The 27,151-nt window shown below is 46.3% G+C and overlaps 1 protein-coding gene and 1 pseudogene across 4 annotated transcripts in view; one reads left to right on the plus strand and one right to left on the minus strand.

Moving 5' to 3' along the window:
- Positions 1 to 27,151, minus strand: part of grb7 (growth factor receptor bound protein 7) — a 36,540-nt gene that overhangs the window by 5,971 nt on the left and 3,418 nt on the right. For 2 of the 3 annotated variants that reach the window (XM_083636124.1, XM_083636125.1), the window contains exons 2-10: positions 16,972 to 17,131; positions 14,810 to 14,936; positions 8,564 to 8,720; positions 8,138 to 8,259; positions 6,760 to 6,834; positions 3,628 to 3,768; positions 2,605 to 2,715; positions 1,170 to 1,268; positions 16 to 99 (exon numbers count right to left, since the gene is read on the minus strand). In XM_083636124.1, the coding sequence (XP_083492250.1) occupies positions 16 to 99; positions 1,170 to 1,268; positions 2,605 to 2,715; positions 3,628 to 3,768; positions 6,760 to 6,834; positions 8,138 to 8,259; positions 8,564 to 8,720; positions 14,810 to 14,936; positions 16,972 to 17,123 (1,068 nt within the window). In that variant the 5' untranslated portion in view covers positions 17,124 to 17,131. The remainder of the gene's footprint in view (positions 1 to 15; positions 100 to 1,169; positions 1,269 to 2,604; positions 2,716 to 3,627; positions 3,769 to 6,759; positions 6,835 to 8,137; positions 8,260 to 8,563; positions 8,721 to 14,809; positions 14,937 to 16,971; positions 17,132 to 27,151) is intronic. The other variant, XM_083636126.1, reaches the window with a different exon arrangement.
- LOC310774853 (28 kDa heat- and acid-stable phosphoprotein pseudogene) lies at positions 5,041 to 5,596 on the plus strand (annotated as a pseudogene). Its single transcript has one exon. The product of its transcript is annotated as a 28 kDa heat- and acid-stable phosphoprotein pseudogene (transcript).

Below are 27,151 nucleotides of genomic sequence, written 5' to 3' on the forward strand. Positions count from 1 at the left end.
CTCTGATGAGCTCACTTTGCCATCTGTGTGCTTGGTTCCCTCCAGGCATCGCGGAGCCAACTTGGATAACTGGTAGTTACACTGAAGCTGCTTCCCATACTGACCACACACACGCACGCACACACACACACACACACACACACACACACACACACACACACACACACACGGAATACGGTACAGTAATTCAAGTATTTACTGGTTTTACTTTGTCTACACCTGACCAACAAGGCTACGTTCACACAGCAAACCTTAGTGGTTGAATCTGATTTGTTGCTCACATCTGATTTTTTTGTGTGGCTGTTCACACAGACTTTTTAAAAGTGGCCCATATCAGACTCCAGTGTGAACAGGTCACGGACCTGAAGTGACCTGCATGCGCAGAAGAACAACAATAACGTCACACGCAGCACACTGCTGTTCTACATAAACCCAGAAGAAGACAGCAGTAAACATGGTGGTAGCTGACGATGTTGTTTCATCTGTTGTTTATGGTTTAATTTACAAGTTATTGTGCAGTGGCAGCCAGCGAATACGGGAGCAGATGATAGCGAGGAGGAGGAGAAAGAGAGCCAACATTTTAATAATGGCTTTCTGTGGAGCAATAGCTGCTACTTCTTGCTAATACTTATGAGGTCTAAAACCTCACTGTCCCTCCACTGATTAGCTCCTTCACAGCTGTCCTCCATGTTTGTAATCACAATCTGCCCGCTTGGTCCTCCCTCCTCCCGCCGAATGTCGCTCTGGAATGACGTAAAAGTCACATTGAAGCATTAAGTCAGATATGGGCCAGATGTCTGTTCTCCCCGGAGACACATTCCAAAACATCAGATTTGAATCTGATGTTTTTCCACATTTGAAAGTAGCCCAGGTCGTCTTTAAAAAAGTCACTTTCAATGTGACTTGTACTGTTCACACAGTCATGAAAAAGACTGACCTGAGTCACTTAGGGGGGAAAAGATTAGATTCAAGCACTAAAGATGGCGAACGTAGTCCAAGAGGAAATGAGACCTCCTTTCCACACAAAAAGGTTTAGAGAATGTAATCAGGTGTTTGCTAAATACAGAGTAGCGATCATCAGGTTACAATAGGCTTCCTGAATGGATTTAAAGCGCATCAGAATGAAAGAGAGGGATTATATTATTGTCGGGATGTTATTGTTGTAAAACCTTGAACAGCCTGAAGGCGGACGTCCAACAGGTGCGTGTCTGTTCATTCTCGGCACAGAGGAGCTTCAGGTCCTGAGCACGTACATGGTTTCTTGAAGGCTGGTGCACGTACGCGTACACACACGCACGCGCACGCACGCACGCACACACACACACACGTGCACACACACACACACACACACACACACACACACACACATGAAATACAAAGTGAATATATTACAGATACAACTTTAGAAATTAAGGGTTTTAATAAAAACGTCAAAGACTGGTTGAAGCTCCACCAGGTTTGTACACACTCTTAGGAGTGTGTACAATATGCACACACTCATAACTAAACTGAACATAATTTGAATTGTCTTAACTGTGATATTTGAATAGTTACTGTACTGAAATTTGACATGAATTTTATGTTTAGTAGCCTATCTGATTTTTGATATGTGTCTTTTTATTGTATTTTGCTGTATTCTTGTGTATTATTATTTTTATTTTACAGGAATGTCTGGTTACATCTAGGGACTGGCATTGCAAACTAGCCCTGGGCTATACATGCTTTGGTACAACACATCATAGGTTTATTGACATTTTATGTTGTGAACACTATATGTACGTGTACCTGTCCCTATTCAAAAAAACAAACAAAAAACTTGTACCTGTCTTGTACGGTTGTCGCGAGATGAATCTATGAACAACTGCAGAGGACCTGCAGAGCAAACCCTTATAGGTCCCGAATATGACATCACCTTGTTTATGACATCATCAGTGAGACCATCCGAGAGGCATGATTTAGACACTTATGAATCATGACATCATCACCATCAGTGATCTACGACATCATAGTAGGAAACTACACATGGACACATTTCTCCAAAAGCCAGAGGCACGGGAACCAAAACTCAAGGCTGAAGAACTGCTCTGCTGGCAGTGTATACGGGAGTAAGTAAATATTCTAGTACAAAACTGTTAGCACTACTATGATATGAATCTACTGTCAATAACAAATTATCGGCATGTACTATTCATATATTTCACCCCACGTTATTGAAATTCTATGAGTTCCCAAGTCATTATCTATGGTGCACGACATGGACTCATTTCTTGACCACCTCACAAAATGAGAGTATTAGTTCTGCGGATTCTGCTACTTGTGTTCATTGTAAAGTATTACAATGAACACAAATATCGACGTAACAGTCCACAATCACCAACAGTAATATGAATGCTAAAGGGGGAATGTTTGCTTTGACTTGGACACAGGCCAGCGAGACACACACACACACACACACACACACACACACACACACACACACACACACCATGTATCAAATCCTCAGGGTAAAACCGTTCCCGACACACTGTTCCATCTGTTTTGAGGACATTCTATTCTACATCATCCTGTGTTGGTTGTGGTCGAGAGCCCAGAGGAAGTGGTTACCTTGATGCAGAAGGTGAAGTCGGCGGGGGCTCCGTACATCTTACGACTGTTGGCCACAGTGTAGACGTTCAAGTCCTCCAGATCAGCCACGTACTGCAGGTGGCGAGGCTCCTAGTCCACACATGCAAGAAGATCAGATTTGAGCATCAAATGCATATCATGCATTCATGATGTGAGTGCTTTGAAGCCCTCTGACACGGTAACTGTCATTGAGGGCTACACAGTTACACTTGCCTGGACCTGCTGACCTTGGAGGAGCCCTTAGTGGAGCAGTACTGACCTTGGAGGAGCCCTTGGTGGAGCAGTACTGACCTTGGAGGAGCCCTTAGTGGAGCAGTACTGACCTTGGAGGAGCCCTTGGTGAAGCAGTACTGACCTTGGAGGAGCCCTTGGTGGAGCAGTACTGAACTGACCTTGTAGGAGCCCTTGGTGGAGCAGTACTGACCTTGGAGGAGCCCTTGGTGGAGCAGTACTGACCTTGGAGGAGCCCTTGGTGGAGCAGTACTGACCCTGGAGGAGCCCTTGGTGGAGCAGTACTGACCCTGGAGGAGCCCTTGGTGGAGCAGTACTGACCCTGGAGGAGCCCTTGGTGGAGCAGTACTGACCTTGGAGGAGCCCTTGGTGGAGCAGTACTGACCCTGGAGGAGCCCTTGGTGGAGCAGTACTGACCTTGGAGGAGCCCTTGGTGGAGCAGTACTGACCTTGGAGGAGCCCTTGGTGGAGCAGTACTGACCTTGGAGGAGCCCTTGGTGGAGCAGTACTGACCCTGGAGGAGCCCTTGGTGGAGCAGTACTGACCTTGGAGGAGCCCTTGGTGGAGCAGTACTGACCTTGGAGGAGCCATTGGTGGAGCAGTACTGACCTTGTAGAGGAGCCCTTAGTGGAGCAGTACTGACCTTGTAGGAGCCCTTGGTGGAGCAGTACTGACCCTGAAGGAGCCCATGGTGGAGCAGTACTGACCTTGGAGGAGCCCTTGGAGGAGCAGTACTGACCTTGGAGGAGCCCTTGGTGGAGCAGTACTGACCTTGGAGGAGCCCTTGGTGGAGCAGTAGAGGCCGGAGCGTCGGAGGAAGAAGTAGACCCTCTTCCAGGCCTTGCGGCTGGGCTCCCTCACATGCAGGAAGCCCTGGATCTCCGGACACGTCCCAGACCTGAGCAGGTTCTGCTGGGCCAAATGCAACTCACTTATAATGTTACCGTTTGTCAAGTCATCAAAGTCATGTGGCTCGAGACGAGTCCACACCTCTCTGCCTTACATGATTAACTCATTCCTCGCCAGGGTTTCTGACCGTTTTCAGTGATTTTCCGGGACCCACAGAGTATCTTCTTCTATGACAATGTAAACACCAAATATCATAAAAGACAGAGCAAAGCCACTACTTTCATGGGAGGGGGGGGGGGGGGGGGTAGTGTGTTTCTACCTTCTTCCGTTCTTTAGTTATCGACACTTGTAGGTCGTTTTCACCGAAAACGCCCGTCTCTCACCAGGAAGGGGAGAAATATGCCTTTTTATGCAGCGGAGCGCGTGATAGATTCATCCCGCTCTCGAGAGCGAATGGGGCGGATCACAATCTCATCGTGCCCGTGGGGCGTGTGTGCTTCCTAGTGCTCGATGTGTGGAGGACTGGGGGCATATTTGACAGCTGAAATGTACACTATGTGAGGGTTCACAAAGGGGATTACTAATCTAAGTGACAGGAGAAGTGATTTGTGTGTGTGTGTGTGTGTGTGTGTGTGTGTGTGTGTGTGTGTGTGTGTGTGTGTGTGTATCATGCTTCGGGTGAAAGAAATCGTCCAGCGTTGAGTGACTGTCATGAGCCCGTGTGACAACATGTTGAGCCCGGGGGAAAGGTGTTCGTTGCACCAGGCTGGACGTCTTTTATGCGCGTCCTCCATGAAGGGAGATCGATGCTGAGAACGCTCGCTGGTTTTGTGGGGCAATAACTCTGGCTTGTGGAGGAATATACGAGTACGGAAGCGCTTCATAAGGTGGCCAAGAGCGCCACCTATCGCATGGCGGTGAAAAGACGGCTTGATGTACTATCGATGGTGGGGAATGAGTTAAGTCGCTTAAAAATCAAAGAGTTGCCTTGGCCGAATTTGAAGGCACCAAAATTCCACTTGCGGCTGAAGAATAGATAGCTTGAAGAAATACTGATAGTCTGGTCCCAGGAATATCACAAAGTCAATCACTTGTCTGTGCAGAATAGTGCAGAATATAAATGATATTGCACATAATGAGATCACTGATGAGGTCATCCGTCATCTGGCTGCCTGCCAAAAATAGTGGCCGGCCACTGATGATGTCCTTTGTCCTCAGGGTTATGAGTCAGTCAGCCTTCCGAGTGATGTCATCATCAGTGATGTCATCAGTGATGTCACTCGAGCATTTTGAGGTGTTTAGCCAGCTGTCAGTAAGGCTGCTTCGCTTGTCAAAATGCCCAGAGGTAAGAAAGGTGGTCACAAGGGCCGCATGCGGACGTACACCAGCCGAGAGGAGATAAGACAACCAGATGAAGGCAGAGAAGCAGAGAAAAAGTCAAGGGGAGTCGGAGGGTGCAGCGCAGAACGATGTGTCAGAGGAGAAGCTACCAGGCTCACGATCTGATGGCGGTGATGACGATGATGACGGTGATGACGATGATGACAATGATGACGATGATGACGAGGGCTCCCAGAAGAGGAGAGGAGCTGGGGAGGGATGGATAGAGATCGAGAACCCCAACAGAGCGGCTCAGAAATCCAAGAAGGTGGCGCAGATTGAGCTGGATGAGCCCAAGCAGTTATCAAGGAGAGAGAGGGAGGAGAATAAGAAGCAGAAAGCCAAGGAGCACTACAGTACATGAAGATGCACTTGGCGGGGAAAACAGAGCAAAGCAGACCTGGCTCGGCTCGCAGGGGAAAAGAAAGGGGAAGAGAAGAAAGCAAAAGAAGCAGCAGCTAAAGGCGTAAACTCCTTCTCCCTGAGATCATACGTTTATTCATTAGAATAAACGTTCATTAGCTTTGCCACAGTTTCTGTTGTTGGGATCTTACATTGTATATAACTGGGTCATGGAAATATTCCAGATTAATTCATATCATGAAACCAATTTAAAAAAAATCAACTTCTTTCCTTCCTTCCTTCAGACACAACCAGCTGCCTGGCAAAAATGTATGCAAAGAAAGTCATGTTTTGATTTACTAAGGATAAACTTCACTTACAATTAATGTCATACATCTTTAAATCAAAATTGTATGCATTATTCAAAATTTTGCTAATTTTAATCAACTAGGAATCTCAATTCCGAGGGTGGAGACTGGCGATTATGCGCCATGGCTACAGTTATTGAAATTGCCTGCTCCCAAAATCGTGACTGACTGACTGACAGACACCGCCCACAACTGCATCACAGTTGGGCAATCACAGTTGCTCGAGTGACATCACTGATGACATCACAGTTGCTGAAGTGACATCACTGCTGACATCACTGATGACATCACAATTGCTCAAGTGACATCACTGACGACATGACAATTGTGACTGACACCGCCACCCACTTAGCCAATTTTAAAGACGGGCTGAAGTGACCTCTATCGTAAGCACGGCTGCTGGAAGTCTTTTTAAGTAGGGGGTGCTGCAAGGAAGGGACTTTTGGCGCCGAAGCTGATTTGGATGTTTTTTGGACTTTTGGATGTTTTTTTTAGCCATATTTAGAAATATGGAATGAATATAAATTAACATTAGGATTAGACTGTTGTGATGTCATTATTCAGTATTTTCTCATTTTTTCACTCATTCTCATGTCACCACCTGCTCTGCCTTTAGGTGGTTTTACACTACAACAGACAGCAACACAGGCAGAAACACTGAAGTTATTATTATATTTTATTATCTTATTATTATAAACCAAACGTCAGAAATAACATTTCCACCCTCTTTGCTTTGCTTTGCTTCAACTAAACCCTAAATATCGTAGTATAAAACATAATAACACATTCTAATCATATATATATATATATATATATATATATATATATATATATATATATATGTGTGTGTTTTTCTGTTTTTTTTTATTGACATTGCAATTCCAACACAAAACAGCAGAGGGTGCTGCAGCACCCCCACCCCCCCTGATCGTAAGAGGCTTCATACAGTACACTATTGGCTTACCTGAATGAGCTCAGATGACGTCATCCCCTTGGTGACATCAGCGCTGTCGGAGATCATGCACTCTGGGAAGAAGAGCTGGGAGAGAGAAGGAGACAGCTGCCAGTAAGGCCTCGCAAGAGGAAAGGCTCATTTACAAGACGAAGCAGCTGCAGTGTCAGTCTCCTATCGCTTCATCAGCCCACGGATCAGATCATTACGCTTCGGGCCGCGACTGTTTGACTACGAAGATCAAATATACCTTTCAGGAATGATATGGCCTATTTAAAGATAGCTTAGAGGCAATGACGTGTTTCTTTGTTTAGACAAATCTTTGAGTAAATAAAACCCTCGTGCAAATCTAGCCAAGTGTGTTCCTGAAATTGAGTCTACTTTCCAACCTGACAGCCGGAGAGAGAAAGAGAAAGTGACAGTCTGCATAAGCATGTGAATGTGTGTGTATGGCTATCGAAAGTCCTTTCTGTGTTAGTGCCAAACTCCAGCCATCAATCTATACAGAACATACTGCATGTACATGTACTGTATGTGCAATGTAGGGGCTGCAAGTTGCAAATAACTAATTATCGATTAATCTGTCGATTATTTTCTCGATTAATCGATTCGTTGTTTGGTCTATAAAATGTCAGAAAATGGTTAAGAAATGTCGATCAGTGTTTCCCAAAGCGGAAGCTGACGCCCTCAAGTGTCTTGTTTTGTCCACAACCCAAAGATATATTCAGTTTACTTTTATAGAGGAGAGAAACCAGGAAATATTCACATTTAAGAAGCTCGAATCAGAGAATTTTGACTTTTTTTTCTTAAAGAATTACTCAAAACGATGAATCGATTATCAAAATAGTTGTCGATTATCTTTCTGACGATCGACTAATCGATTAATCAATTAATAGTTGCAGCTCTAGTGCAATGTACACCGATGAGGCCCCAGATGTTTCTGCTAACAGACTTTTCAAAAGGTGAGCAGGTGTGAGCCTGATTGAACGTGTGGTGTAATGTAGTGAAGTCCCGTGTGTAAGTGTAGCTCTGGGGAGGTACTGGAGATAAGTATAGGGGTGAAATGATAAATTCACTTTTTAAACGGCACAAGGGAGAGATAAGATCGTGCACATTGGGAAATATCTGAAGCATGAAGTCTGTGTCTGCGCCTGTCAATCAACAGGCGTCACTAACCGCTCTGACGTCAAAGCTCGTCAGCCTGAACCGCAGACACGTCTGGTCTGCTTCCAGCGATTGTGAAACTTGGTGCTACATGAGGCCTTCTGTGATGTCAATGGAAGCCATGGATATTTAGGGTGTAGATTACTACAGGTTGACAATAAGTTTTAAAAAGACTGCAGGCTGTGCGTGCGCGCGCGGTGTGTGTGTGAGCGCATGCGTGTCGTACCACAGGTTTTCTGAAGAACTCGTACTTGGCGTAGTTTTTGCGGAACAGGAGCTTGGTGTCTCCCTTGACGGACCAGGTTGCCTGAACCTCCAGCACTACTTCGTGGTCCTCCAGACATCTCTCTGAGGAGACAGGAGAGAGTAGTCAAGACAGTGGCTGCAATTTTGGCAGTCAGTGCTCATTTTAAGTTTCCGTTGACACATCTTGTGGTGGGGTCTTACCAAAGACGATGGGATTCAAGCAAGACGGCCCAACTTCAGCTCACTTCCTGTCATTTTGTCACGTGGTTTTCCAACTTAGGAGACTTTCAGCAGGTCTGAGTCAATGGTTGACCACGGCCATTTAGGAGACTTGCTGCTACCATTTGTTAGAATTGGCGGAGCCTGCGGGGACCCATCTATAGTAATGTAATATCTATGGTCTTACCCAGGCCCAATGTGGGGTGGAGCTCGATGAGAGCCCAGTTCTCCTGGTCGCTGCAGTGTGCCGTCTGGACCAGCAGGTGGCACACCTCCCTGGCTGTGGCAGCTGGAGAAACCCACATGGACCTGCTGTGGCTATCCTCTCCACACACCTTGATCAACTGGTGGTGGGATGGTACAATTGAAAAGGGAAACGTTACACGTTTTATTTGCGGAATCTCGACAAAAAGTGAATCGCCGACGCTGACAAGCAACTACCGTAAATTCCGGACTATAAGCCGCGGCTTTTTTCCCGTTTTTTGGCCTTTTTTGCCCCCTGCGGCTTATATAACGGTGCGTCTTATCTATGGATTTTTTCCAAAAAAAAAAAAAAATCTCTCTTTTTTAGCACTCTTTCTAACTATAAATCCACTTCTGTTTTAATTTCCTCTCTTGCCCTCTTTTAACAACATAACATAACATAACATAACACAACACAGGTAAGCAGAAAGAAAAAGACGAAGCAATCACGCCATGAATGAGGAAATGACTCACCTGCTGGAGGCTGGAGATACACGCTTGGGCTAAACTTTTACTCCGTGAAACACTATCGATTAAGTCCGACATCGCTCAGAGGTTTTGAGCAGCTTGAAAACAAGTTTGAAAACGTGCAGAAGTCCATCCACTCACTCACTAAAGAAACTAAGGCAACCGTGAACAGAGTTTATAATGCGGAAAAGCGCATCCGCGCACTGGAGGACAAAAACAACACAGTGAGTCCGAAAATGGATAAAATGCAAAATCGAAACCCTGCACACGCAGGTTGATGACTTAATCAGCAGGAGTAAAAGAAATAACATTCGCCTGATCAATGTAAAAGAGGAGCTGAGATTGGTGACATGGACGCTTTCGTGGCAAAATCCTGTGTTACATCCTGGACCTGAAGGAAGGCGAGAAACCACCAGAGGTGGACAGGGCACACCGGGCGCCTCGGCCACGTCCAGACCCCGGCCTGCCACCGAGGGCCATCTTCATCTGCCTACTCCGCTGGCCCGACCGTCAACTCATCCTCCAGGCTGCGGGGAAGAAGCCCCTCACCTGGGAGGGTACGCGCTTTTTCGTCCGCAGGACCTCTCCGCGTTGGTGCAACAGAAACGCGCAACATACAACAGCATCATCGAGTCAATGGATATCGCTTTGGCGTACTGTACCCAGCGAGACTCGTCATAACCAGACCGGACTATCTTTAGCACTCTTTCTAACTATAAATCCACTTCTGTTTTAATTTCCTCTCTTGCCCTCTTTTCACCACACCGCGGACACTGTGTGCCCAGCGGCGGAACAAGAGCTCAAAGTGAAACTGCCGAATATCTTTTGAGTTGGACTGGTCAATAGTACTGTGAGTAACTAAAATAAAAAAATAAAAAACGGAATTCTCTCTTCTTTAGCACTCTTTCTAACTATAAATCCACTTCTGTTTTAATTTCCTCTCTTGCCCTATTTTCACCACACCGCGGACACTGTGTGCACTGTAAAAAAAACAAAAAATACCACAATGTGTGATTTTGTCTGGGGATTAGTGACCTGACTTTTGTTTTGTTGAAATGTTAATAAATGGGAGCTTCCCCAAACAGCCATCTGTTCCCGACAATCCCCTCTGTGCACGAAGCCTTACATATGGTAATTAAACATCAAAACACCCGCGGCTTATAGACCGGTGCGGCTTATAGAAGAAAAAAATAGTCACCTTTGAAGGTGCGGCTTATAGACCGGTGCGTCTTATAGTCCGGAATTTACGGTACTAGCCCATATGAAGCTCACAGTCCCTGTCTGAGACATTGAAAGACCACAAATCTCTCTTGACCGAGCTACACCATTTGATCGTTTGTTCAAACCTGCTATGAAGAACTGAAAAGTGTCGGTGCCCAAAAATGGAAGCAATATTTGTCACATGAATGAATGCACGACCCCGTTATGAGAACTCAAATAAATGCGACAAAAAAATCAAGTATATTTTCGTAAAATCATTCATTTGTGCTTCTCTAGTCCTTCAATAATAACCCTATCCTCATATGATGTACACCAGTTTGATTACTATGATGATGTATCATGTATGACATGAATGGAGAAGGTTTATATAAGCCTAGAAATGTGGATAAACTAAGTGTAGGTGAGTTTACCCTCCAGTAGCCTACACCTGTGGCTGGCACACTAAGTTTCAGTGCACACAACATACGTTTTTCAGTGACGCAAAACAGCTGGTGTTGGCACTGTTTCAGCATAGCTACATGACAAGAATAGGGGTGGGACAAAATATCGATACTCACGGTATCGCGATATTTCCACTTGCGATACGTTATCGATACACTGGCACCAAGTATCGATATGTTTATTACATTTTTTTATTTTTTATTTTTTTATAAACAGGCTAAAATATGCTGTGTGCGGTAGTTGAAACATAGTTTCAAGTTGACGTTTATTTATGTTTGTAGTTGAAACAAAAACATAAATACTGTAGGCTACATGAATGGAAATGTTTGCTCATTAATATCTACTTTTAGAAATTATATAGGTAGGTAGGTTATATAGGTTTTCTTGTTTTAATAATAATAATAAAAAGACTTAATGTGTAACTTTTCCTCCGTGGTATCGAAAATGTTATGAGTGAGTGAGTGAACTCTGAGAGAGTTCATGTCAATTCTGCTAATAAATACATAATACCTGCTTCTTGCCTTTTAGGGGTATTTTTTTCTCTTCAGTTACACAGGTATCGTGATGTATCGTCTTCCAATATATCGATTATCGCAGAATCGCTGTATCATGATAATATAATAATATCGTTATCGAGGGCCAAGTATCGTGACCATATCGTATCGTGAGCTACTCAGCGATTCCCACCCCTAGACAAGAAGCCCAAGACGAGACAAGAAGCCAAGATGTGAGGCCAAGAACCTGTCAGCAGCTCTGCAATGACACACAGACGCCATCACTTATTTAATAGGTCTTGACAGTGGGAGGAGGACTCTTCAGTTCGTTCCTAAATTTAGACTGGAGCCGACTTGCCTTCTTCTCAGTCTTGTCCAACCGTCTGTTTATCTTCTCTCTCAAAGACGTCTTTCTCCTGATTCTAGCTTCAGGTGAAATAAACGTGTACAACACAGCTTTCAGAAGCTTTACTACAAGTCATTCCATCAGTCTCCCATCTATCTCTCCACCGCAAAACATAATCTAAATCAGGGGTGCCCAACCAGTCGATCGCGGTCTACTGGTCGACCGCGGACTGACTCCAGGTCGATCGCAAGGGGTGTCAAAAATCGATTATTAAAAAAATAAAAATAAAATGTTTTTTTATAATCAAATAAAATATAATGGAAGTAAATGCAGTTGTTTATTTTAATTATGGATCATAATACAATGCAATTCCAAATGCACTTTTATTTTAAAAGTAGCCACACAGTGAGAAAAAAGAAAGTGAGAAAAAATAAATCATGTATTGGGGGAAAAAAGTGATGCATCGATTTAAGATGCATCGAGATGCATCGATAATCGTAATCGAATCGTAGCCCTCTGAATCGTAATCGAATCGAATCGTGAGGCCAGTGAAGATTCACAGCCCTAATGTCAAGTGGTTGTGGGACAACGAGAAAGTGTTGTGAGGTTAGTTACTGCAGGCTGGAAACGATGTGTGTGCGTTTGCGATGTTGAAACTGGACTGGTAGATCTCGGGAGGCTGGCTACTTGAAAAGTAGATCTTGGGTCAAAAAGGGTTGGGCAGGTTGATGGCCTGATCTAAATGATCTTAAAAATGTACTGTATATCTGGGCGTCTGGGTGCCTACCAACACGAAGGTCACAGGTTCGCGCCCCCCGTGTGTTACCTCCGGCCTTAGCTTGCGGGTGGGAAGGCGGATTAGGGGTATGTGTCCTGGTCGCTGCACTAGCGCCTCCTCTGGTCGCTCGGGGGGCGTCTGTTCGGGGAGTGGGGGGGGGGACTGGGGGAACGGCGCGATCCTCCCACACGCCGTGCGTCCTGCCGGTGAAACTCCTCGCTGTCAGGTGAAAAGAAGTGGCTGGCGACTGCACATGTATTTGGAGGAAGCATTGCGCTAGTCTTAAGCTCTCCCCGCCCCGGATCGGCAGAGGGGGTGGAGCGACGGCCCGGGACAGCCTATAGCAGCTGAGGTCTCCTCCCTGTGTGTCGGTGTGGATAGGCGTGCCGGGAGAGGCAGCCAGGCGTGCGGGGGTGAACCAGGTGCAGGTTACTCCGGGGTCACTGACGTTGGTGCAGAGCGTGCCGTCTGACACAGTGTCTGGCTCCAGAACCTCGACCCGAAGCAAAACAAACCGGCCAAACCTGAAAACTCAACCGCAGCTGTCAATCAACCGGTCCTGGACTGGTTGGGTGAGACCCAGCAACAGTCAGGGCAAATCATGTCTAAGTATCATCTTGGAGAGCCTTGTGGGGGGACGGTGCCGGAAAATTCCTTCAGTGGAAACCTCTCGGTTCAATATCCGGCCAGTCCACTTTGACTGTGAATGGTTTTATTAATAAACAGCTGGGGTCGGTGGGTGAAAATATGTCTCCGTTTACTCAAAAGTAAATATACAATTCCTGTGCTTATGGGGACCCAAAGCGATGCACGTCAGAGATGGAGGTTACAATCAAATATTATGAAAAATGTATAACCATAAAAAGATGGCACCATTTCCCACATTCCCCTCAGAATACTCTGGCGATCTGAAATGGTGTGGATCTGGTGGAGTAGGTGTTAGATCTGGTGGAGTAGGTGTTAGTTGTGGATCTGGTGGAGTAGGTGGTGTGGATCTGGTGGAGTAGGTGTTAGTTAAACTGCTAATCCATACTAAGCCGATTTGACAGTACACAATGCCTGAGGCGACTGCTGACCTAGAAATGCAGACCTTGCAAAAAGGCAGAGTGCAGGTAAAGTGTTTTACTGTGTCTAAACACACAGAGAGCTGAGCTACACATAGAACAGGAAATAACGTGTTACCTGAGGAAACACAGAGTTTAAACTATGTGCTCTTTATCAGGGTGCTGGTGTGTGTCGCATGCTTTCACTTGTCTATTGTCTCACTTCTGCCCCTTTCACAGAAATAGAAAGATGAATTTTTTTTTTTTGAGTTTTATATCCCACATTTTAAATCTAGATACTTTCACCATTTCAGTACCTGGATTCTGTGCTCTCTACTTTTGGAATGCTTTGGAAAGCTTGGATCTTATTTAATTTCACCAGTTAAGATCTGCCAAAATTTGCAAAATAGCCTAAAAATAACAGCATTTTCATTTGTCTCTTCACAGTATGTGGTAATAGCATTAATACTTAAGATCAGCTCTAGCTCTCTCTCTCTCTCTCTCTCTCTCTCTCTCTCTCTCTCTCTCTCTCTCTCTCTCTCTCTCTCTCTCTCTCTCTCTCTCTCTCTCTCTCTCTCTCTCTCTCTCTCTCTCTCTCTCTCTCTCTCTCTCTCTCTCTCTCTCTCTCTCTCTCTCTCTCTCTCTAATGCCCTGGGGCCAGTGTGGCACAGTGACAGATTGTTTCCCAACATTAATTACAGACAAGCTTTCTCTGGCAGCATTTGTGAATTAAAATATGCCAGAACAGGCATGGAAACACAACTCCGGTCACGCCACAATAATTAACAATATTCTCTTGGGCCTTTCTGTCAATCACATGAACCATAACCAGCTATCTTTTATTCTCACTAACAGCAAACAAGTTAAACAATTGATTTGCCGATGTTGCTGATGTTAATTGACTAATTAAGTATCAGGGTGAGTGCAATCAGTATAGAAGATGCTCTAATTTGTCAGACGAGCCGGCCAAATATATTAAGATTACAAAATATATATACCGTATATATAAATATATTTTGATGTGAAAAGATGTGGAATAACTTTAAAAAAATAAAAAGATTTTTTTTTTTGCATACATTGCATACCTAGGTGCACTGTATAACCAGGGATGTGATCTAAAATAGAAAAACAAATCATTTCAGCTGGTCTTTAAATGTGGATCCAGCCCCTTCAATCGTCAGTTGTCTTTCAGGAGTAATGGGGTAGGAAAATCATGTAGGTAACGTTAGACTGGGATTTGTTCAATGGCTAAAATTCTTATTAATTAGGCTTATTCCAGTCATATGTAAATGTATTTTTTAAACTGGGATAGTGAAATGGAAATACAGTAGACCTGAGAACTCATTCAGATGCAATAGAATAGGAGGGGACAGGCTTCCAAACAAGGCTTTGAACTTACATGTTTGTCACTGGACGGTGGAGGCAGTGAACTCATGAGCACTGGAGACTGCGAGGGGCTGCACAGCTCTGGGAAGGGGTTGGGTATGGAGGGGACAGAGGAAGACAGGGACTCCACACCTTTAAACCTGGAGACATTTTTGAAATGGACAAATGAATACAGGGTGGGGTCAGGAAAGGTCACAGGGTGGGGTCAGCAAAGGTCAGAGCCAGCCAAAAATAACTGAAGACATTGCACAAGTCAACATTATTGTCATCATACCTGCCAACATTAGGCTGTGAACAAGCTCCATCAAGTGATGTGATCCAATATAGTTCTGTCAGTTTATGCTGCTTTGTGGGGAACTGCTCGTGCTATGCTATCTGTAAAGGGGAGACTCGAGGGTATCCGTAGAGACACTGCATGAAATAGGCCACGCCCATCACGGGGGAAATCGCTCCGTTCACTCCCATTCACCAGCGTCATTTTTCTTGAATTAAACATAGCTAAAAGCTGTTGTGTGGTGGGGCTACGCAGACTTAATGTAAAAAAAATCACCAATTCAAGTTTGTTGTACTCCCGAGCGAAACAAGGAAGCCATTGAGCATTCGTGAGAAGAAAATGTGGATTTAGCTGTCAAGGAAGTAAGTTGGAGTGTTCATCTTCCATATATATGATCTTTGTGTGCAACTACGTGACATAGGAGAACGCCAGCGCGTCTGATGCCATCTGTCTGATGTTACACCAGCGTTATTTTCATTCATTTAAACATGCCTAAAAGCTCATGTCATAGTATTTCACTTCAGGCCACGGTGTGGGATCGTTTATCCAGCGTTGTTTGGGCAATGAAAAGGGACACTGCTCCAGGCCAACTGAGTTCATTTTCTCGATGTACCTTTCCCTCTCCGTTGGAGGAAGTGTACTGAAATAATCTTTTGACATTATCTAAAAAGAAAACTGTCCAAATCCCTGTAAAACCCCGCAAAACTATTTCTATCTGACGAGAGTTCCTCCGTTCGCCCCGGTTAGCCGCGGTTTCTTTTGCTAGCTGCAGTCGTCAGGCAGTGCTTCCTTGTATTTTCACCCGTCTTGGGCGTGGCTTCTGAATGATGAGGCATTTTGAAGTGTCTCTATACTATAGCACCCCTTTTCATATTTTCATTCAGATACAGTTTATTGTGGCGTGGAGCTCAAAGGGCCCCTTTGAAAAATAAAGCAGGAATAATAAAGAGAGGCAACCCATGTTGTTGTTGTTGGTGTTGTTGTTATTTTTTATTATTATCACCATGTACAGCATTATTATGGAAATAAGGGCACAGTAATCAAAGGCTTAGCAAGAAGAGAACATTGCTTTCTTTCTTTTCAACGGTTGTATTCATGTAGGGCAGAGGAAACAGAAGTACCGAGGCAACATAATGAAACAAGGAAGTGAAAGACACGTCTCCACTGTTGGTGTTCAGCAGTTAACCCAGTGACCCCGGACAACGTCGTGTGTGTGTAAAGGTACACGCAGCCCGCTCGACAAACGTCTTCTTATGACTCCCGACCCCATGCTTTGTGTAGGGATGCACCCATCCACATCTTTTCACTTCCGATCCGATTCCGATACCTGAATTTGGATATCTGCCGATACCGATATTATTCCGATACCGATATTTTTCTTGAATATACAGCATAGGCAAAGATTTGGCCAATTAAATATATATATTTTTAAATATACCTTGCAAAAAGCAGACAAAATTAAGAAAATATACAAGGCAAAGAAGGATACTATTATACATGGGCAAATTACGGCCACCGATTCCGATCCGATTCGTAAATTATATTATTGGATTATATTATTATTATTATATTATTTATTATTGGATCGGTCCCATCCCTAGCTTTGTGCATTGAGGGCTTGGTTGATCTTGAATAATCATAAGCTCTTTGTGTTGAAGAAACGAGCCACTTGTCAAAACATCAGGTGACGTCAGGCTCGTGGCCTGACGCTGACTCACTGACTTGAGTCAATATCTGCCCGCCTACCTGTCAAAGCCTACTGACTCATGTCCAGTATGTGACGTGTGTGTGTGTAGTACTATGTCACAAACCAATCAGCTCCTGTTCAGAATGAGTCATCGTCTCTGTGTGCGTGTGCGTGCGTGTGTGTGTGTCTAGCACGTGCGCGTCGTCGGTCGTACCTGTTGGCCGTGATGAGGATGGGCTGGGAGCGGCGCACGGAGGGAGAGTCAGCGACCAGCGGGGCCAGGGTGAGAGAGGAGCTCCCCAGCAGCGCCTCGTCTCCCCCGGACGTCTCCCCAAACACCTCTGTCCACGGGCCTGCCACCTCCATCACAGCACCTGAGAGGGAACCAGGGAGGAGCCATTAGGTGGGTGGGACTCTCAACCCTATACTGTGGCAGGAGGGCCTTGGTGGGTTAGAGGCTGTCACATATACTGTAACTGGAAGGTGACCCAAAAGAAAATTACACTTTTTGTGGTCTAACACAATGACAACAATGACATTTTTTGGGGGGGATAAATGTCCATCTTTGTGCATTTCTTCAATAAAATGCGAATGGATGTATCTGTATAATTGCATACAGGAGAGATGAACATACAGTACATATACGGTACAATCTTTTCCCTGCTGATACCAATTCCAAGTACTAAACTTCCCCCCCCACCCAATATTTTATTTAAAACTTTTTCAGAACAATACACAAAGACAAACAAACAGGCTCAGACAGAGGAATAGAAAAGAAAAAGATACATACGTCATCGACATGTCAACATGTCAACATCCATTTTCCTCCGTTTCATCCAGATTTAACGTGTGTGAAGGGGGGGGGGGGTGCCATTATTTTTTGTATCCAACTTTAGTCATGGAAATTTAAGTTACAAAATAATCCAAGCTGCGCTACAAGAAATACAGCTCAAATGTGAGTCACACTTTCGCTGCGATATGCAATAGTATGGCCCGGTGTCAAACAAACATATGAAGCAGAATTTACACACGCTACTAACATGACAAACACCCCAACACCTAATTGTGTGTGTGTGTGTGTATGGCATGTGCATTTAAAGCATATTTGCTACAGTTCAGGTTCAAACACCCGTCTGGAACAAAGTTTACAACCTGCCACAAAACATGAATGAGTAGCTGTGAGATGCAGGGTTTACTGTCTCGCACTGTCCCTTTGCACTGTATGCAAGGTCCCGTTCTCCCTGTAGCACGTGTCAACATACTGTACTCTAGGGATACTCAACTTGCTTTGCCCGGGGACCACTTTTGTGAAATGATAGAAGGCCAGGGGCCAGTTAATAAACAAACAATATACATTTTTCTGTAGCGGATTGTATGTTTTTGGGGTGTCAGCCGGAGTTTAGTCTGACAATGTTGTGCACACCGGATAGTTAGTTGCTCAGCTACCAACTGTCTGAAGAGCCAATAAAGCAAGGCAATTTGGGTCAGGTTAGGCCGCTTTTTTTCTCTCCAAACAAGCAACTTGACATTATAACCTTTAAAACAAGAGATAACCCTTAACCCCCCAAGCCATTTCACTATGGTTTCAACACAGGACAATCCTTAAAAACACTAAAGGGTCAATATCTTAAGTAATAAGAAAGAGACTTTGAGATGTTTGAAATGTACTATAAATCAAAACTGAAGAAACTCATATTTTCGACATATTGTGTCTTTGATCAGCATCTGCTTCAAAGCCTTCAAAATCCTAAGACCTCGCCGCCTGACTCAAAAATAAGAGTTTTGAGTTGATTTTGTGTTGATATTGGTACTTGCAGATTATCTGGTTCAGCTGAAACATAACCATCGACTCTGTTCTGACCAAATATCCACATGGCAGCATTTGTCGTGGTCTTACTGGTGCGATGCAGACCATGCAGCATGTAATGAGGAGACCCTGCTGGCCTCCTGCACTTTGGAGAGGGACTACTATATAGGGAAAATGACAAACAGACAACTAGTAAGTAGCCTATTCACCTTATGTAGCCACGCCCATTTGACCCGGTTGTGTGGTTGTGTCACGACCTCCTGCTAAAAAAAAGAAAAAGAAAAAGGCCGGCTGCTCCAATATCATCCAACTCTGAATTAACTAATAATTTAGCCTATTGTATGTAACATACCAAATAAAAGCCAACGGCAATGTCTAAGAATGCAATGCCATGTAACTGGCTCGTTAATTCTCGCATTCAAGGAATTATGTTAACGTCTGCAGGTCTTATAGACGTAAGTGGCGCGCGCTGCGCTCGGAGGAGAGAAAACCATCTGAAGCTTTCTTTGTTGGAGTCGAGGTATGTTTTACAAGAAAGTGCTCGTCATTGTCGACGATAACGTTATCTGACCTGGCTAACAGTGGATACTCCGCTTGCTTGCTGTGTACCGAGCTCAAAGTAGTAGGCCGCTACGTTCTTTGATTTTACCCCCTGCAGCTGTCCGATACAAAAACTATTTTCTTCTTCTGAAGTGTTAACACGACCCGGAAGAATTTGGCCCACCCCCGCGTATGAACATAAGGTGAATTGGACTCTGCAATAAAATCGATAGAGCAATATATCGCGATACTTTTTTCTGGGATACTGTATCGATATTTCCCACATGGATTTTTTTGCACAGCCGTGTGGTCAGTGACACAATAAGAATACTTTTATTTCAGTGCGTTCAGTAACACACTCAACACTCAGTAGTTTTCACTACATTTGTCCACTAAGTTATCAGTATAAAGTGATGTACATATTATTACACTACCTGGGTGGTGCACAGTGTGATGTATTTGTAGCTCTATTTTTTTATTTTGAGTCAATTGTGTAGAGCATTGCAATATATCGCAATATGTATTGTATCGCAATGTATCGTCGTGATACAATCGTATCGCGACCCATGTATCGTGATACAATTGTATCGTGAGGTCCTACAACTATTATATAATTTAATCACTTTTTTTTTTTTTTTTCGCTGCAAATTGTATTCTTTGCTAGCTCTCTCGCAGGCCACATAAAAATGAGGTGCCGGGCCGGATTTGGCCCCCGGGCCTTGAGTTTGATACATGTGGACTAAGTGCTTTGATGGGGGTGGGATGCAGGGGGGAAACTCTCGTAACGGACAAGCCCGTCTTCTATTGTCACAGTCACACACACCAACACATGCATGCGGCCACAACACACTCATGCTGACGGTGGCCGGTGAAAAGTGTCCTCTGCATTTAACCCATCCAGGCATGTCCTTTCCTCTGGGGGGCAGGCCAGGAGCAGTGGTCGCTTTCTCGTACAGCGCCCGGGGACCAACTTCGGATGTTGTCGTCACTGGTCGGATGACGATGACGATCTGATCTTCTGCATGTTTTTAGTGGGGGGGTTATATACGGAGGAACCCCCTGGGGGAGCACGGGGAGAACATGCAAACTCCACACAGAGAGAAAGGCCCTTACGACGAGATAACCCACCTGGGCAGTAGGCACTAAAGATATGGGGGGGAACACAACCACAGCGCCCACAGTGTCCCAGGCGAGAATCGAACTCAGGACCTTCTAACTGTGAGGCGACAGCGCTACCGACTGCGCCCCTGGGCTGGCAGAGAGTTTGTCTCCACAGCAAACAGCAGCAGAAGCACAAACACAAAGAGCGAGTGTGTGTGCAGCACCAGCGGTTTGAAACCTGTCTCCATCGATCACGTGAGGATCCTATTTGAAAGGTTTGTGTGTGTGTGTTCAGGAGCAAAAGGTTGTCATGACATCAATATGAGTAGGCTTGAATACAATAGGATGTGGCGCCTAACCCGACATACAACCGGTTTCCCCAAGCGGGGAGCCAACAACACAATGACGACAAGTTTAATGTCCCAGACGCGGTATTCACTAAATTCACCTGACCTTTTTGCAAGTTCCCTTGTGCATTTTCAACCAGTATGGTGTGTGTACTGCTATAAATAAGCAATGATCGTTGGCTGGTTGTCATCTGATCTCAAGGAAAAAGTGTAATCCTATGTAAAACTATGAGTCCCGGGGGGGGGGGGGTACGGTGGTGCAGTGGTAAGCGCTGTCGCCTCACAGCTCGAAGGTCCTGGGTTCGATTCCCAGCGGCGAACGCTGAAGGAATGCGTGCCCGTCCGCATGTCCTCGAGTGCCCACCGCCCGGGTGGGGTCGTCAAAAGGGCCTTTCTGTGTGGAGTTTGCATGTTCTCCCCGTGCCCCCCTGCGGGTAACCTTCATATAGGAACCCCCTTCACCAAAACATGCAATATCCTGGTTGCTAATGTGGTTCCTCCTCTGGTCGTTAGGGGCGCCTGTTCAGAGGGAGGGGAACTGGTTGGAATAGCGTGAACCTCCCACCTATGTCCTACCAGTGAAGCTTCCTCTGTCAGGTGAAAAGAAGCGGCTGAAGAAGCAGGCGTCTGTCCATAGAAGGCAGCAGGTGTCTGTTCATACAAGGCAGCAGGTGTCTGTCCATACAAGGCAGCAGGTGTCTGTTCGTACAAGGCAGCAGGCGTCTGTTCATACAAGGCAGCAGGTGTCTGTTCATACAAGGCAGCAGGCGTCTGTCCGTACAAGGCAGCAGGTGTCTGTTCGTACAAGGCAGCAGGTGTCTGTTCGTACAAGGCAGCAGGTGTCTGTTTGTACAAGGCAGCAGGCGTCTGTTCGTACAAGGCAGCAGGTGTCTGTTCGTACAAGGCAGCAGGCGTCTGTTCATACAAGGCAGCAGGTGTCTGTTCGTACAAGGCAGCAGGTGTCTGTTCATACAAGGCAGCAGGTGTCTGTTCATACAAGGCAGCAGGTGTCTGTTCATACAAGGCAGCAGGTGTCTGTCCATACAAGGCAGCAGGTGTCTGTCCATACAAGGCAGCAGGTGTCTGTCCGTACAAGACAGCAGGTGTCTGTTCGTACAAGGCAGCAGGTGTCTGTTCATACAAGGCAGCAGGTGTCTGTCCATACAAGGCAGCAGGTGTCTGTCCGTACAAGACAGCAGGTGTCTGTCCGTACAAGACAGCAGGTGTCTGTCCATACAAGGCAGCAGGTGTCTGTCCATACAAGGCAGCAGGTGTCTGTCCATACAAGGCAGCAGGTGTCTGTCCGTACAAGACAGCAGGTGTCTGTTCATACAAGGCAGCAGGTGTCTGTTCATACAAGGCAGCAGGTGTCTGTCCATACAAGGCAGCAGGTGTCTGTTCATACAAGGCAGCAGGTGTCTGTCCATACAAGGCAGCAGGTGTCTGTTCATACAAGGCAGCAGGTGTCTGTTCATACAAGGCAGCAGGTGTCTGTCCATACAAGGCAGCAGGTGTCTGTTCATACAAGGCAGCAGGTGTCTGTCCATACAAGGCAGCAGGTGTCTGTCCGTACAAGACAGCAGGTGTCTGTTCGTACAAGGCAGCAGGCGTCTGTCCGTACAAGGCAGCAGGCGTCTGTTCATACAAGGCAGCAGGTGTCTGTTCATACAAGGCAGCAGGTGTCTGTTCGTACAAGGCAGCAGGCGTCTGTTCATACAAGGCAGCAGGTGTCTGTTCATACAAGGCAGCAGGCGTCTGTCCGTACAAGGCAGCAGGTGTCTGTTCGTACAAGGCAGCAGGTGTCTGTTCGTACAAGGCAGCAGGCGTCTGTTCATACAAGGCAGCAGGTGTCTGTTCATACAAGGCAGCAGGTGTCTGTACAAGGCAGCAGGTGTCTGTTCATACAAGGCAGCAGGTGTCTGTTCATACAAGGCAGCAGGTGTCTGTTCATACAAGGCAGCAGGTGTCTGTTCATACAAGGCAGCAGGTGTCTGTTCATACTAGGGATGTTCATTTTGAAAATTTTCCAAAATCGATAATCGGTGAGAATTAACGATCAATTATCGATTATCGATTTTATTAATACTTAGAAAATTTTCAATATTTTCATTTTTTTTTTTTTTTTTTTTTTTTTTTTTTTAACAAAATGAATGCCTATGGCAGAAAATACGAAAGACAACGTGTTCTCCTCAATGAACTCTTTATTTCAATGTGTCTCCTCTCCAACACTGCTGTCCCCGGCGCATGTCGGTGTGAATTTCTCATGTTTAAAACAGTTTTGTTGGCACAAAGGCCCATGCCCAGCCAGAAAACTAGAGACTATATGAAGCTCCACCTCACGTTAGTCGGCTGTGCAATGGAGTGGGGCGAGGAGGAACGAATTCCACCCAAACCTAGTCCAAAAAAAAAAAATTTTTTTTTTTTTTTTTTTTTTTTTAATAATTAAAAAATCGATCCAAATGCCACAGGATCGATTCCAATCCTTAACGATCGATTATCGATTTTCGATAATTGATGAACATCCCTAGTTCATACAAGGCAGCAGGCGTCTGTCCATAGAAGGCAGCAGGTGTCTGTTCATACAAGGCAGCAGGTGTCTGTTCATACAAGACAGCAGGTGTCTGTCTGTACAAGACAGCAGGTGTCTGTTCGTACAAGGCAGCAGGCGTCTGTTCATACAAGGCAGCAGGTGTCTGTCTGTACAAGGCAGCAGGTGTCTGTCCGTACAAGACAGCAGGTGTCTGTTCGTACAAGGCAGCAGGTGTCTGTTCGTACAAGGCAGCAGGTGTCTGTTCGTACAAGGCAGCAGGCGTCTGTTCATACAAGGCAGCAGGTGTCTGTTCGTACAAGGCAGCAGGTGTCTGTTCGTACAAGACAGCAGGTGTCTGTTCGTACAAGGCAGCAGGTGTCTGTTCGTACAAGGCAGCAGGCGTCTGTTCATACAAGGCAGCAGGTGTCTGTTCGTACAAGGCAGCAGGTGTCTGTTCATACAAGGCAGCAGGTGTCTGTTCATACAAGGCAGCAGGTGTCTGTCCATACAAGGCAGCAGGTGTCTGTCCATACAAGGCAGCAGGTGTCTGTCCATACAAGGCAGCAGGTGTCTGTTCATACAAGGCAGCAGGTGTCTGTTCATACAAGGCAGCAGGTGTCTGTACATACAAGGCAGCAGGTGTCTGTTCATACAAGGCAGCAGGTGTCTGTTCATACAAGGCAGCAGGTGTCTGTCCATACAAGGCAGCAGGTGTCTGTCCATACAAGGCAGCAGGTGTCTGTCCGTACAAGACAGCAGGTGTCTGTTCGTACAAGGCAGCAGGCGTCTGTCCGTACAAGGCAGCAGGCGTCTGTTCATACAAGGCAGCAGGTGTCTGTTCATACAAGGCAGCAGGTGTCTGTTCGTACAAGGCAGCAGGCGTCTGTTCATACAAGGCAGCAGGTGTCTGTTCATACAAGGCAGCAGGCGTCTGTCCGTACAAGGCAGCAGGTGTCTGTTCGTACAAGGCAGCAGGTGTCTGTTCGTACAAGGCAGCAGGCGTCTGTTCGTACAAGGCAGCAGGTGTCTGTTCATACAAGGCAGCAGGCGTCTGTTCATACAAGGCAGCAGGTGTCTGTACAAGGCAGCAGGTGTCTGTTCATACAAGGCAGCAGGTGTCTGTTCATACAAGGCAGCAGGTGTCTGTTCATACAAGGCAGCAGGTGTCTGTTCATACAAGGCAGCAGGCGTCTGTTCATACAAGGCAGCAGGTGTCTGTTCATACAAGGCAGCAGGTGTCTGTACAAGGCAGCAGGTGTCTGTTCATACAAGGCAGCAGGTGTCTGTTCATACAAGGCAGCAGGCGTCTGTTCATACAAGGCAGCAGGTGTCTGTTCATACAAGGCAGCAGGTGTCTGTACAAGGCAGCAGGTGTCTGTTCATACAAGGCAGCAGGTGTCTGTTCATACAAGGCAGCAGGTGTCTGTTCATACAAGGCAGCAGGTGTCTGTTCGTACAAGGCAGCAGGCGTCTGTTCGTACAAGGCAGCAGGTGTCTGTTCGTACAAGGCAGCAGGTGTCTGTTCATACAAGGCAGCAGGTGTCTGTTCGTACAAGGCAGCAGGCGTCTGTTCGTACAAGGCAGCAGGTGTCTGTTCATACAAGGCAGCAGGTGTCTGTTCGTACAAGGCAGCAGGTGTCTGTTCATACAAGGCAGCAGGTGTCTGTTCATACAAGGCAGCAGGTGTCTGTCCGTACAAGACAGCAGGTGTCTGTTCATACAAGGCAGCAGGTGTCTGTACAAGGCAGCAGGTGTCTGTTCATACAAGGCAGCAGGTGTCTGTACAAGGCAGCAGGTGTCTGTTCATACAAGGCAGCAGGTGTCTGTTCATACAAGGCAGCAGGTGTCTGTTCATACAAGGCAGCAGGTGTCTGTTCGTACAAGGCAGCAGGCGTCTGTTCGTACAAGGCAGCAGGTGTCTGTTCATACAAGGCAGCAGGCGTCTGTTCGTACAAGGCAGCAGGCGTCTGTCCGTACAAGGCAGCAGGCGTCTGTTCATACAAGGCAGCAGGTGTCTGTTCATACAAGGCAGCAGGTGTCTGTACAAGGCAGCAGGTGTCTGTTCATACAAGGCAGCAGGTGTCTGTTCATACAAGGCAGCAGGTGTCTGTTCATACAAGGCAGCAGGTGTCTGTTCATACAAGGCAGCAGGTGTCTGTTCATACAAGGCAGCAGGTGTCTGTTCATACAAGGCAGCAGGCGTCTGTTCATACAAGGCAGCAGGTGTCTGTTCATACAAGGCAGCAGGTGTCTGTTCATACAAGGCAGCAGGTGTCTGTCTATACAAGGCAGCAGGTGTCTGTCTGTACAAGGCAGCAGGTGTCTGTCTGTACAAGGCAGCAGGTGTCTGTCTATACAAGGCAGCAGGTGTCTGTTCATACAAGGCAGCAGGTGTCTGTTCATACAAGGCAGCAGGCGTCTGTTCATACAAGGCAGCAGGTGTCTGTTCATACAAGGCAGCAGGTGTCTGTTCGTACAAGGCAGCAGGTGTCTGTTCATACAAGGCAGCAGGTGTCTGTTCATACAAGGCAGCAGGTGTCTGTTCATACAAGGCAGCAGGTGTCTGTTCATACAAGGCAGCAGGTGTCTGTCTGTACAAGGCAGCAGGTGTCTGTCTGTACAAGGCAGCAGGTGTCTGTCCATAGAAGGCAGCAGGTGTCTGTCTGTACAAGGCAGCAGGTGTCTGTCTATACAAGGCAGCAGGTGTCTGTTCATACAAGGCAGCAGGTGTCTGTTCATACAAGGCAGCAGGCGTCTGTTCATACAAGGCAGCAGGTGTCTGTCTGTACAAGGCAGCAGGTGTCTGTTCATACAAGGCAGCAGGCGTCTGTTCATACAAGGCAGCAGGTGTCTGTCTGTACAAGGCAGCAGGTGTCTGTTCATACAAGGCAGCAGGTGTCTGTCTGTACAAGGCAGCAGGTGTCTGTTCATACAAGGCAGCAGGTGTCTGTCTGTACAAGGCAGCAGGTGTCTGTCTGTACAAGGCAGCAGGTGTCTGTCTGTACAAGGCAGCAGGTGTCTGTTCATAGAAGGCAGCAGGTGTCTGTCTGTACAAGGCAGCAGGTGTCTGTTCATACAAGGCAGCAGGTGTCTGTTCATACAAGGCAGCAGGTGTCTGTTCATACAAGGCAGCAGGTGTCTGACCTGTACAAGGCAGCAGGTGTCTGTACAAGGCAGCAGGTGTCTGTTCATACAAGGCAGCAGGTGTCTGTTCATACAAGGCAGCAGGTGTCTGTTCATACAAGGCAGCAGGTGTCTGTTCATACAAGGCAGCAGGTGTCTGTTCATACAAGGCAGCAGGTGTCTGTTCATACAAGGCAGCATGTGTCTGTTCATACAAGGCAGCAGGTGTCTGTACATACAAGGCAGCAGGTGTCTGTTCATACAAGGCAGCAGGTGTCTGTTCATACAAGGCAGCAGGTGTCTATACAAGGCAGCAGGTGTCTGTTCATACAAGGCAGCAGGTGTCTATACAAGGCAGCAGGTGTATGTTCATACAAGGCAGCAGGTGTCTGTTCATACAAGGCAGCAGGTGTCTGTTCATACAAGGCAGCAGGTGTCTGTACATACAAGGCAGCAGGTGTCTGTTCATACAAGGCAGCAGCAGGTGTCTGTACATACAAGGCAGCAGGTGTCTGTTCATACAAGGCAGCAGGTGTCTGTACATACAAGGCAGCAGGTGTCTGTCTGTACAAGGCAGCAGGTGTCTGTTCATACAAGGCAGCAGGTGTCTGTTCATACAAGGCAGCAGGTGTCTGTTCATACAAGGCAGCAGGTGTCTGTACATACAAGGCAGCAGGTGTCTGTTCATACAAGGCAGCAGGTGTCTGTCCATGCAAGGCAGCAGGTGTCTGTCCATGCAAGGCAGCAGGTGTCTGTCCATACAAGGCAGCAGGCGTCTGTTCATACAAGGCAGCAGGTGTCTGTCTGTACAAGGCAGCAGGTGTCTGTTCATACAAGGCAGCAGGTGTCTGTCTGTACAAGGCAGCAGGTGTCTGTTCATACAAGGCAGCAGGTGTCTGTCTGTACAAGGCAGCAGGTGTCTGTCTGTACAAGGCAGCAGGTGTCT

Source organism: Poromitra crassiceps (genome assembly GCF_964638095.1).
Source record: "Poromitra crassiceps genome assembly, chromosome: 4".
Taxonomy (NCBI): Eukaryota; Metazoa; Chordata; class Actinopteri; order Beryciformes; family Melamphaidae; genus Poromitra; species Poromitra crassiceps.